This window comes from Perca fluviatilis, chromosome 13 (assembly GCF_010015445.1).
Source record: "Perca fluviatilis chromosome 13, GENO_Pfluv_1.0, whole genome shotgun sequence".
NCBI lineage: Eukaryota > Metazoa > Chordata > Actinopteri > Perciformes > Percidae > Perca > Perca fluviatilis.
This window is the reverse complement of record NC_053124.1, coordinates 19,326,790-19,339,491: the sequence shown is the minus strand read 5'-3', so window position 1 is coordinate 19,339,491 and position 12,702 is coordinate 19,326,790. Positions and strand designations below refer to the sequence as shown.

Genomic DNA, 12,702 nt, shown 5'->3' with positions numbered 1-12,702 from the left:
CCACTGGGGGACCATAGGCAGGCTGGGGGAACTCATATTAATGTTAAAAAACCTCATAAAGTGAAATTTTCATGCCATGGGACCTTTAATCTGTACAAAAAAACGAGAGAGGGGGGGTTACGTGCCAAAATATTTCTTGGCTGGGAGAAATAACTGCCTGATGTCTCTGATGGTTTCCAAGGCAACCTCAAAGTGATGACAAGATAATGATGTGGGCCATGAAAAAGTCCAACACAATATAGTAGGCAGATTTTGTTACAATTTGGACAAAACCAGGCTAGCTGTTTCCTCGTTTTCAGTGTTTATGCTTAGCTAAGCTAACTAGCTGCTGGCTGTAGCTATATTCATCATACAGACATGAGAGTGGTACCAAGCTTTTCCTCTAACTCTCATCAATGAAAAATAAGCACTATTCCCAAAATGTTAAAATATCCCCTTAGTGCTTATGAGAGTCATGTAATTATTCATCTCTTGTAAATATGTGGTTAACATATGTACTTATAGAAACAGCTGTAAATATGAAGTACTAGGGAAGAGGTTCACACTAAAGTAAACTGAAGGAGAATTTGTTTTTTTACTTCACACACAAACAGGAAATCGTGAGCAGGAATTTATATTATAGCAACACGTTAGCCAAGAGAAAACCACCCCAACTTTTCATCCATGAACAAGAAACTTTCAGTCCCTATTTATTAGCGGTGTTGAATTTAATCATTGCATCGATGCATCGCGATGCGGATGTGGACGATTCTGCATTGATGCAGTGACAGACTACAATCGATTATTAGTCTGTGCCATCTTACGACCTTAGAGATGAAAAGTTATTAAAAGAAAAACTTTTCGTCATAGGGCATGGCCGTGGCGGGGCGGCCATTTTGTGCGTTTCGCCATCGAAACAGGAAGTGGGTGTAACTTGAGTGTACATTGACCAATTGGCTCGAAACGTTTCAGGAATCATAAGAGTTCAACCCTGAGGACATCTACAGGCCGATATTGACTCAAAGTCATAGCGCCCCCTAGTGGCAACAGGAAGTAGACCTACAAGTCAAGGTGCTATACTTTAACAAACTCCTCCTAGAGATTTCATCTGATCAACTTTTTTTGTTTTTGCCTTTTGTCTGTCGTTTGCTGTGTTTAGACACCACTACATTCAAGAAGTGTCTTTTTTCAAGAGCAGATAAATAAAAAGGGTTCATATATATCTGACTGCCGATATTGAATCATATCAAATCGTTTACAGGATAATCGTAATCGAAACGTGAGACCAGTGAAGATTCCCACCCCTAAGAGCCTTGATGAGGAAGTTTCTTTTCCTCAGAAAGTTGAAGCTCTCATAACAAACTGAGAAATGTGCATCATTAGCAGTAAATGTGACTTGTGGTTTCTTGTGTTTGCCAAATAACAAGGTTAGCCCATGTGACAATGTCAAACATAATTCAGCGAGTTGTTGAAGTGATTATTACTGACCTAGAAAATGGTGATGGATGGTCTTTTCTATCAATTTATCACAGTTTTATGATCACGAATCATCTGTGGATTTACCAAATTATTTCTAAATGGAGTACTAAACATTTATTTTCACAGCTTTCTTTTCACATGTATTTTCCTCAAAAAGCACTTTAATCACGTAACTTTTGTCACTTTCAGCTCTGGTACTGTAGTTGTATTTTGGGCCCCAGCAGCTGGTTGTAAATTAGTTTCACATGACGAGCCAGAGAGCAGATGCACTGAAAAAGAGAGTGAAAAAACAACAACAGCGTGTGTATGAGGAAACTATACTTCCTCTTTTAAGCGTGAAGGTTCTCTAGTCCGCTAGAAACGGGTGCACTTTCTTGCTGGGACAAAATAACCCTGCTGATTATTCTGCAACAAGGTGAATGCTAACTCTTCTTAGTAATGCACTTAGATGGTTTACTTAGGCTCATATTCTGAGCAGAGATCAAACGCTAATGGCTATATGGTGTGTGTATGTTGTGGATGAAAAGGCTAGAAACAATTTGCTAAGCTTTTTTTTTAGACTTATGCAATGCTAGAAAACAGCCTGCTGCATTTCCTGCTTTCAAATCAAAGTTTAACAGGCTTAATTTGCTCTGTGTTAAATCTTAAATGCAGTATAATATAATGTTGTTGTTGTTGTTAGACTAGGCTAGCACTGTACACATACTATAATAGTCTTTAATATAGATTAATGTGCATATGTGAATATTTCTTTGCTGCAAAAAGTTATCAGTAAGAAGCCAGTCAGCAGGGACTGATGCTATGGGGCATATTTTGTAAGAATTGGGTAGGGCTGCAACTCACCATTGGTTTTTTAAGGCCTCGGCTACAGTACACTGAGGTTTTGTCCTCAGTGTTTTTTGTCAGAATATGGGGGTTTATCAACATTGTACAATTGAAAAGAAACACTTGGTGGATATTTTCTAGGCTAACAGCAGTATTGCTTCTAGTATATATACTTTAATATATTTAAATATGATTCATTTAGGTCCAACAAAAATACAAAACATCAAATTGCTTGTTTTGTCCAACCAACAGAAAACTGAAAACCTGAAGATATTTTCTATTTTTGTTTATTAGTCGACTAATCGTTTCAGTTCTAGTAAGAATTACACAAGGGTCATGTCTGCTCATACTGTATACAGTAATGTGACAAGTTTTGTTTTCTCCTCTGCAGGATGCACATTTTGTGTGGTGTGTTGCTTTTGGTCTCTCTAGTTCTGGGCCACTCTTGGTCTGCCTTAAATAAAGAGTGGGAAGAGTGGAAAATCAAACATGGCAAAGTTTCTGAAAATCAAGTATGGAAACCATTTCTCTGTCTTCGTCATCATACACAGACACACCTACTGTATTATGGGCTGAAATATGTGCCACCAGAAACTGAATTTGAATCATTTACATTTGAATTTGAATTGCTAAACTTGAATCATTGCATTGAAAAACTGAATCTGAATAGTATAATTTGAAATTGAATTTATTCGTTTGTAACTGAAGTCCAATAAAATTTGATCCTCACTGAAAATTCAACTCTCTATATATCTTCACATTCAGTTCTCACAATTCAGATTCAGTTCTCAAAATTCAATATCAAGTTACTGTGACAGACATCCGGGTAGTTTGAGGATGAAGGAAGAGCAATCGAACGCAGATCGATAGGTAGAGTTCAGTGGCGCAGATACACAGGACTCCATAGCTGAATGTGAAGATATATAGAGAGTTGAATTTTCAGTGAGGATCAAATTTTATTGGACTTCAGTTACAAACGAATAAATTCAATTTCAAATTATACTATTCAGATTCAGTTTTTCAATGCAATGATTCAAATTAAACAATACAATTTCAAATTATATGATTCAAATTCAGTTTTTCAATACAATAATTCAAGTTTAGCAATTCAAATACAAATGATTCAAATTCAGTTTCTAGTGGCACATATTTCAGCCCATACTGTATACCCTCAGATCATTAAGTCAGTGTTTTTGTTTCAGACTGAGATCGTTTTCAGGAGAGCAGTGTGGGAGAAGAACATGCAGTTGGTGTTGAGACACAACCAGGAGGCTTCAGCAGGAAAACAAAGCTTCACAATGGGACTCAATCATCTGGCTGACATGGTAGGAATCCGCTCCAAAGCAACAGTTTGGGTTTTCAGTCTCCTGCCCAGAAAACCTCAATCCTAAATAAGACAGACTTAAATGCCTTACATCTTAGTCTGGAGTAATTCATCAGTAACATTCTAATGGCTTTATTGCAAATAGTCAAAACTGTGCAGGGATGTATCAAAGTATGAATGTAGGTTTAGCCATGCAGATCATTTTGTTTTTTGTCACAGCATAATGACTGAGATAAATCCAAAGATAACTACCAAAAATATGTTGATGCTCATTCAAATACTTATTTGCTTGCATCATATTACAGATGATTAATAATAACCCAGGGAGGTTTTTCGGCTGTTGCTTGGCAGGGAGTTGCAGTGGGTTTGAACTAGTTAAATCCAGTGGCGCTCAGTCAGAAAGAAAACAAGAATTACATATTTACCTGGTTAGCAGTATTTCTGGTCAATAAAGACAACCACCTCGACTTCCACCAAGCTAATCTTCACATTACTCGCATCTGTTAGGAGAAGAAAATGTACAACATGTTATTTATAACTTCAATGTGTTATTTATTAGTTTTGAGCTGCACATTTAGCACTATACAATCTAATTAATTTAATCCAGTATGTCTGGGCCAATCTGGACTACTATGAAGTAGAGTACATCTGGGAAGGCTAATACATTTACATAAACAAATATGTACACACAAACTAGTTTATATAATGTCTGGAATACATAGAATAACAGTAGGCTACTACTGTGGTACAAAAGGTTGTGTCTTGTTTTCAATTCAGTTCTTTTTAATCTGAGTAAAACAATACCAGCGTGGCTGTCGCGTCTGGTAATAATTTCACAAAATATTGTGCACAGAATGCAAGTACAGCAAAATGAAAGAAAATGCAGTGTAAAATCATGGCATATAAATAAGAGGCACATTTGTTATTACAGACAGATTTTTTTAATAAAGGTTTGAGAGTTAAAAGCTTGAAAAGAAGGGGATTTATGAGGCTGCACTGGAATATATAGTAAGAAGGAGGGTTTTATTTTGACAATGGAGACGACAGGAAGCCTGAGCAGTGACGCCCTGGATGGGTGTGACGTGTCAACTCTCTGCAGGATCCTGGTAGAAATGTTTAGGACACATCTGAGCTTTTGGACTCATGTCAACCAAAGGATATTGTGTTGTAGGCTAGTTGCTTTGGAAATAAATGTGAGGACAGCTAAAATGTTTTTAATTGTTTGAAAAAGAAAGTTTTACAGAGTTGTTATCATTTATCAAATTACGGCAAGAGTCAAATCTGACACCAACACAGCGGGATTGTACAGCAAAAAAATGGGAAGATGTGAGACGATGGACCTGGTGTGGCGTTCTAATGAATAAAATAGAAACATTTTCTGTTTTGTTGTCTTTCTCCTAAAGGCAGAAGTTTAAATTTGATGAGAATCAGAGGAACTTGTGGTTCATTTTATGATTGCTTGTTGGTGTCACCAAGGCTTAGGGACACCATGTGCAATACAAAAACTTTGTCCAAAGATGTGAGACTACAACTATTTCTAAATAGAGTCATAGCCTGGTGGGGGACTGGGAGGTTGGAGGAACCAGCATCGTATATGATCATATGAGTAGAGCTGTTTCAGTGCAAAACCTTTGAGAGGAACTTATAGAAGAAAGTTAATTTTTGTAGCACGCTGTAATGCTCTCATGTATTTCATTATGTCGTTAAACTGCTGTAGGCCTAAGTACGCATTATTGCAATGTTAAAACTGTTAAAAGTCAGCAAGAGCACTGCTGAAGAAACCATCACTAATCTTTGACATTTTAAAGGTCCCATGACATGCTGCTCTTTGGATGCTTTTATATAGGTCTTAGTGGTCCCCTAATACTGTATCTGAAGTCTCTTTCCCGAAACTCAGCCTTTGTGCAGAATTACAGCTGCTAGAGCCAGTCCCACAATGAGCTTTCCTTAGGATGTGCCATTTCTGTGTCTGTAGCTTTAAATGCTATTGGGGGGGGCAAGGTGGAGGGTGGGGGTGTGGCCTTGACCCACTGCCACTTTGCTTGTTGGCCATGATGTCTCTCTCTCTCTCATGGGTGGGCCAAATTCTCTGGGCGGGCAAAGCGGAGAAAGGGGAGGTAACCTTGCTCATTATGACTTCATAAGGAGCAAAATTCCAGAACGGCCCATCTGAGCTTTCATTTTCTCAAAGGCAGAGCAGGATACCCAGGGCTCGGTTTACACCTATCGCCATTTCTAGCCACTGGGGGACCATAGGCAGGCTAGAGAAACTCATATTAATGTTAAAAAAAACTCATAAACTGAAATGTTCATGCCATGGGACCTTTCAAATTTCCTTTATGTGCATTTCATATATTTACCAGCCCTCCTTTCTATTAAGACATCTGAGGAAATCAATGAGAAGCTGAACGGCCTGAAGCGGGAGGAGCCTATTCATTTCAGAAATGGCACATTTAAGGGCGTGAGTGGCTTATCGACACCTCAGAGTGTGGACTGGAGGAAGAACGGCCTGGTCAGTCCAGTTCAAAACCAGGTAAGCAATAAGTTGAGATAGCTATTTTAAAATGCGGAAATGAGAACAACCTGATAAATAAACTAGTGGCTATAAACATCATGTCTCTTTTTCAAGGGGTTATGTGGGTCGTGCTGGGCCTTCAGCTCTTTGGGAGCTCTTGAGGGCCAGATGAAGAAGAGAACAGGGGTCCTTGTTCCCCTGAGCCCACAGAACCTGGTGGACTGTAGCACCAATGATGGAAATCACGGCTGCAGAGGAGGATACATCTCTAAATCCTTCAGCTACATCATCCGCAACCGAGGCGTAGACTCAGAGCGCTTTTACCCCTACGAACACCAGGTCATCCTCAGCACAAGTCAAGCAGCTTTTATTGTTAAATTAACTGGCTGGATGATTATTTGATTATTTGCTGGCATTTTGTTTGTTTGTTTCTTGTTTGTCTGTTTCTTTCTCTCTTGTTTATTCGTTTGTTTCATGCTTGCTTCTTTGTTTCTTTCTTTCTCTGTCTGTCTTTCTTTCAATAACATCATTACAGTTTGGATGTGTTCAGTATTTTTTAGAATATCTGCTAAACAGTTTTAAGACAAAGCGTGTGTAATTGTCTTATTTATAGAACGGGAAATGTCGTTATTCTGTCAAGGGAAAGGCCGGCTACTGCTCTAATTATCACATCCTCCCACGGGGAGATGAGAAGACTCTGCAGACTGCAGTGGCATCGGTGGGGCCGGTTGCTGTGGCCGTCAACGCAATGCTGCAATCTTTTCATCTCTACAGAGGAGGTGAAGCTGGGGGCTTCTGTATATTTAATGGTTAATGTGACATGTGCATATAATCTATAAAAATAATATATATATATATATATATATATTATTTGGTTCCCAAAATATTCAGGTTTTTCATTCCATTTATCTCATGGAGAACTTTAAAAAAATTCAGTTTTGCAAAAAAGTACGAAACACAATGCTTAAAGTAGTATGACTTCCTTTTGCTTCATTATTTCTCTTTTATACAACTTGTGAAATTTTTCTGAGAACTTTTTAATGGTTAATGTGACATGTGCAGTATGTTTTATATATATATATATATATATATATATATATATATATATATATATATATATATATATATATATATATATATATATATACATGTGTGTGTGTGTGTGTGTATATATATATACGTGTGTGTGTGTATGTATATATATATATATATATATATATATATATATATATATATATACTACGATATATACTGTATTATACAGTGTATATATGCGTATATATAAGGGTGACATGGGAATGGAATATTACTATTGATAGTAGAAGGAGCAGACGCTTTGGTATTCTCTCTGAATGATGTTTTGATTAGATGTTTTGGGTATAAGGGTGACATGGGAATGGAATATTACTATTTATAGTAGTAGGACTGTGTGTGTGTATATATATATATATATATATATATATATATATATATATATAATTTGGTTCCCAAAATATTCAGGCTTTTCATTCCATTTATCTCATGGAGAACTTTAAAAAAATTCAGTTTTGCAAAAATTACGAAACAATGCTTAAAGTAGTATGACTTCCTTTTGCTTCGTTATTTCTCTTTTATACAACTTGTGATCTTTTTCTGAGAACTTGCATCAAAAGGCCCTACTCTGCAACATGGTCTACAAAAGCTTGCACATCCTAAGTGCTGGACAGAAGAACATGGATTTAATTTCCACTAAATGACATTATCTTTCAGGTGTATACAGCGTACCCAACTGCAACCCAAAGTTCACAAATCACGCTGTCCTGGTTGTGGGCTATGGCACAGACAGAGGACAAGACTTCTGGCTTGTGAAAAACAGGTGAAGTTGTCTCTTTTGTCTACAAAGTTTAACAGGACCTGTAAAATGTGTTTACCCCACATGTCAAAAGAAATGTATGACCAATATTAAATATTAAATGTGAGGGTTTTTGTGATTCCAGTTGGGGAACTGCGTGGGGAGAAGGAGGCTTCATTCGAATGGCCAGAAACAAGAATAATCTCTGCGGCATTGCCAATTTTGCAGTTTACCCTACCCTATAAAATTGTGACCTGTCACCTGAAACATCTTGGTAAAATATAGGTTATTTATTCAATATCACTTGGTATTTTTACATGTAACACTAAAACTGTAGATGCAGTCCTGACTGAAAGTCAAAAACACGGTGAAATTTTTTTGGAAATGTTAAATTCTAAAAATTACTGTATCTGCTTTGGTATTCTCTCTGAATGATGTTTTGATTAGATGTTTTGGGGTAAGGGTGACATGGGAATGGAATATTACTATTGATAGTAGTAGGAGTCATTGCTGTAGAGGTATTTTATTAATAGCCTAAATAAAGTTATTTAATATAATCACAGGTGGTGAGAACAATAAACTTCTTCTGTAATGGATTACTTTTGGTCTTGGTGGTCAATACAGTTTTTCAGTCTAATCTTTTTTTTGTCACCATCAGCCTGTTATCTTGAAAAGAGGTGTACAAAGCATAGACTAATAATATTTTGTCTATGGTACTACTGGTGATTGACGGTTGGTAGCACACAGGCACAGTTAGCAATTAAGCTAACCTGAGGTCAGCTGCATAGACTGTAATGGTTAGCTGGTGGAGCATTTAGTGGCTAGAAACAGATATTTCCCATAGATATTTCCCCAGGAGTTGATAAGAGACCAAAGCAGAGCTAAAAGAGATACACACCAAATGAAAATGTTGCTGAATGTGTAATAAGCAAACAACAAACGCCATGTCAAGATAAAAGGTGATGATATAAAAGTGCTGTGTTTACAGTGTGTGTCTGCTTCCCCCTAGTGGCTAAAACAGTTAGGGTGGTTTGCAGTTTGCAGTTTGCATGGTGCATGTCCTCAGGTTGGTAATATTTTAGCATCAAATGATGATGACTAACATTACTTTTAGGTTTTCTCTAGCAATGGCATACTATATAGCCAAATATAAAAAGTGGGACACCTGAAAGAGTATGGCATCATCTACCAGTAAATTTGTCTAATTATATCAACTGTGAACATCTGAAATTCATTGGAAATAACCTACAATTTTTAAAATGCATCTTCTTCCATCAACTTTTTTCTACACACAACATGCCTTCACTGATTTTGTGTTGTACAAATATCTTTAACATACACTTTACTAACTATGGGTTTAGTCAGGTATTAGTTTCATTGCTTCTTAATGTTAATTGATATCAGCTGGTGGTCTTTCAATGGGAACTGCTGCAGATGTCCAATCAATGCTGAGCAAGGCCTTAAGTCAGATGTAGGACACTTTATCAAAACGTTTGTTTTCTTTGTTTCAATCACAAGTTCTTCTTTCCCTAGATCAAAAAATGTTTCGGAGCCTGTTTCTCACCATCGTGTGTGGATTTGCAGCGGCCGTTATCAATTCAGAACTGGATCGACACTGGGAACAATGGAAGAAGATGCATAATAAAGTATATTCTCACCAGGTAAAACAAAAGTCTTAAAACAACTTTTTTTGAGTGGCTTAACAGAATGTGTGACGCATTTGTGCAGTTAGTTGTGAATTAAATGAATAGCCAGTCAACCCAAACTGAATTTGATTTTAATTTAAGTTGTCTCTTCCTTTATTACTAGAATTCTGTATAAATGCAATACTTTTTTTTAATTTTGTTTTGAAGAAAACTCCTTTTACATGCAGTATGCTTATAAATCATTCACCTCTTGGTATCAGAGTGTGATGATAAATTAACTGTCAAGTATCACATGTGGTTAATGTCAATGCTGTGTTTCCAGGTTGAGGAGTCGGGTCGCAGGCAGATATGGAGAGAGAACTTGAAAATGATTGATGTCCATAACCTGGAAACCTCCCTGGGTTTAGACAGCTATGAGCTGGCAATGAACCACCTGGGAGACCTGGTGGGTAGACTAAAGGCACCCCCATTTTTTTTTTTTTTTTTTTTTCATTTAACCTCTATGTGTAGCCTCAAAGGAACAGGAAACAGGAACTTGGAGATCACTGACTGGTGAGGTTTTGTTTTCTTCATTTGTAGACCACTGAGGAGATCACTGGCACGTTGATGGGCACCATTGTACCCTCTGACCTGGAGAGGGGCCCTTCAAACTTTGCCAGGGTCAACACCTCTCTACCACCATCACTGGACTGGAGGGATGAAGGCCTGGTAACTGAGGTCAAAATGCAGGTGAGGTATACCCTGAAGTATCAGTACACATTAGCATAAAACAATAGGACTTCGTTGTCATTTTGAAGAAGAGGTAGTCTACACTTTAAATATACAACTTTTCTATCTTCTAGGGGTCTTGTGACTCTTGTTGGGCGTTCAGTGCAGTTGGAGCTCTGGAAGGGCAACTCAAAAAAACTTCAGGCGTCCTCATGTCCCTCAGTACTCAAAACCTGTTGGATTGCTCCATAAAATTTGGCAACCACGGGTGCCACAGTGGCTTCATGACAAATGCCTTCCAATACGTCATTAAAAACCAAGGCATAGATTCTAATGCAGCCTACCCTTACGTTGGCAAGGTGAGTTTTCGATACGATGCATATGTTCAACTTTGCGGTCTACTGTGGTTAAACCCTGACTATCAACTTCCCTGTACATCGCTTTCTTTTTAGCGTGGTCCATGCAAGTATAACCCACGGTATCGGGCTGCTAACTGCTCGGGCTACACCTTCTTACCAAAAGGGGATGAGTTTGCATTGAGGGAAGCTCTAGCTAGCATCGGCCCCATCTCTGTAGCAATTGATGCCACCAGGCCCAAGTTTGTCTTCTACAGTCATGGTGATTAGTTTAATCTTATCTAATCTTGGAAGTGAGTTCCTAACATATTTTTTTTGCTTTTTGGATCTGACCTCAGTTTACTCTCCACCTGTTTTGTGTGGCCCCACAGGTGTGTACAGGGACCACACATGCACCCACAATGTGAACCATGGAGTGCTGGCTGTGGGGTATGGCACTGAGGGCGGACAGGACTACTGGCTGGTCAAAAACAGGTGTGTGTGTGTGTGTGTGTGTGTGTGTGTGTGTGTGTGTGTGTGTGTGTGTGTGTGTGTGTGTGTGTGTGTGTGTGTGTGTGTGTGTCACAATGTGAATTTTTGAAAATGGGAAGGATTGTATATCAATGTTTCTTGATTCATTGGAGGGTTTAATTTAAACATTCTTCAATTGTAGTTGGGGTTTACACTACGGAGAGGGAGGCTACATCAAGATGGCTCGGAACAGACACAACCAGTGTGGCATCGCTCTCTATGCTTGTTTCCCCTTCATGTGATTTTTAGGATGTATGTTTCTCAACAGTGGTTGGGACATTTTTAAATAAACAGCTTGATCCTTAACTTGATTTGCTTTTTATAACTTAATGAATAAATCAATGGTTCTCAACCTTTTTTGAGTACTGGAACCAGTGAAGAGGAAACTACTAGCATCCTTAGCTAAACATTTGTAACTTCACTTGTAAACGAAGCCAAATGTTTAGTCATTTAGTCTGCTGACAACATCTGGAATATAAGTAAAGCAGGCCAGCCAGTGGTTTGTTCTTCACTAAGAATGTAGATGTGCTCAAAAGTTCTTTCTCTCAACTTGTTCATTAGCTTTTATTTTCAACACATTTGAAGCCCATACAAAATTAACTAAATGCCATAAGTTGGCTGCTGCAAATAGCATTCACAGACCCCCAGCATAGACCACTCTGAACTGTTGAGAAACTGCACTAGATCAATGGTTCCCACATGGTTCTGTTTGACACCCTTCAATTCAAAGTAAAGTCGACTTGCCAACCTTTTTGTTACAGCTTCAAATTAAAGTGATAAGGGACAAAGTGTGTGTGTGTGTGTGTGGGGGGGGGGGGCTGGGCGATATGGAGAAAATCAAATATCACGATAATTTTGACCAAATACCTCGATCGATACTGCAACAATATTGTAGTGTTGACCATTGGTGCTTTCACAAAATATTTACACTGACATTTTAGATAAATAATCATCAGTAATGTGAATAAAGGCAAATATGGTATGTTCAGAAAATGACATCACTTTACTGTAATGCAGCCTTTAAAACCAGCAAGACTACACTTATGCCATATTACAATATCCAAAATCTAAGACGATATCTAGTCTCATATCACGATATCGATATAATATCGATATATTGCCCAGCTCTAGATAGAAGTTAATGAGGCTTCAGCATTTGGAGTTGAATAAGCTCATATCCCCACTTAGCACAAAATGGTGTGCTTTGTTTCCTTGCTGCAGTGAAGTAAAGGCAACACAAAGAACATGTCCTAACTAACGAAATTACTTTAGTAGACAACCCCTTAATCTGTCTAGCTCAGATGTTGGAAGCCTCATTAGCATGTGATACACTTTTGAATGTATTTCTGCACAGAAATCACTTGCATTAGAAGCAGGTTAAGAAGGATGTTTTAACAGCCAGTATGAACAGGAGCAATGATTACAGCAAGCAAAACCTTTTTCAATGTACACATGGGTATTGAGTATTGTTTTAAGACAGACTTCAAGAAGTTGATCCTATCATTTTTTTAAAGTGAGGAAAAAGTAAA

General features: G+C 37.9%; 2 protein-coding genes across 2 annotated transcripts; both read left to right on the top strand.

Annotated features, from left to right (window-relative positions):
• Positions 1–1,747: 1,747 nt before the first annotated feature.
• On the top strand, positions 1,748–8,983 carry LOC120571929 (procathepsin L-like). The gene is made up of 9 exons (XM_039821081.1): positions 1,748–1,873; positions 2,675–2,795; positions 3,486–3,608; positions 5,988–6,140; positions 6,237–6,461; positions 6,736–6,901; positions 7,872–7,977; positions 8,099–8,227; positions 8,963–8,983. The coding sequence occupies exons 2-8, from the start codon at positions 2,676–2,678 to the stop codon at positions 8,196–8,198; spliced, it is 993 nt and encodes a 330-aa protein (XP_039677015.1). The 5' UTR covers positions 1,748–1,873; position 2,675; the 3' UTR covers positions 8,199–8,227; positions 8,963–8,983.
• On the top strand, positions 8,981–11,484 carry LOC120571928 (cathepsin S-like). Its single transcript, XM_039821080.1, has 8 exons — positions 8,981–9,019; positions 9,487–9,614; positions 9,922–10,044; positions 10,179–10,328; positions 10,442–10,666; positions 10,760–10,925; positions 11,035–11,137; positions 11,316–11,484. The coding sequence occupies exons 1-8, from the start codon at positions 9,010–9,012 to the stop codon at positions 11,413–11,415; spliced, it is 1,005 nt and encodes a 334-aa protein (XP_039677014.1). The 5' UTR covers positions 8,981–9,009; the 3' UTR covers positions 11,416–11,484.
• The last annotated feature ends 1,218 nt before the right edge of the window (positions 11,485–12,702 follow it).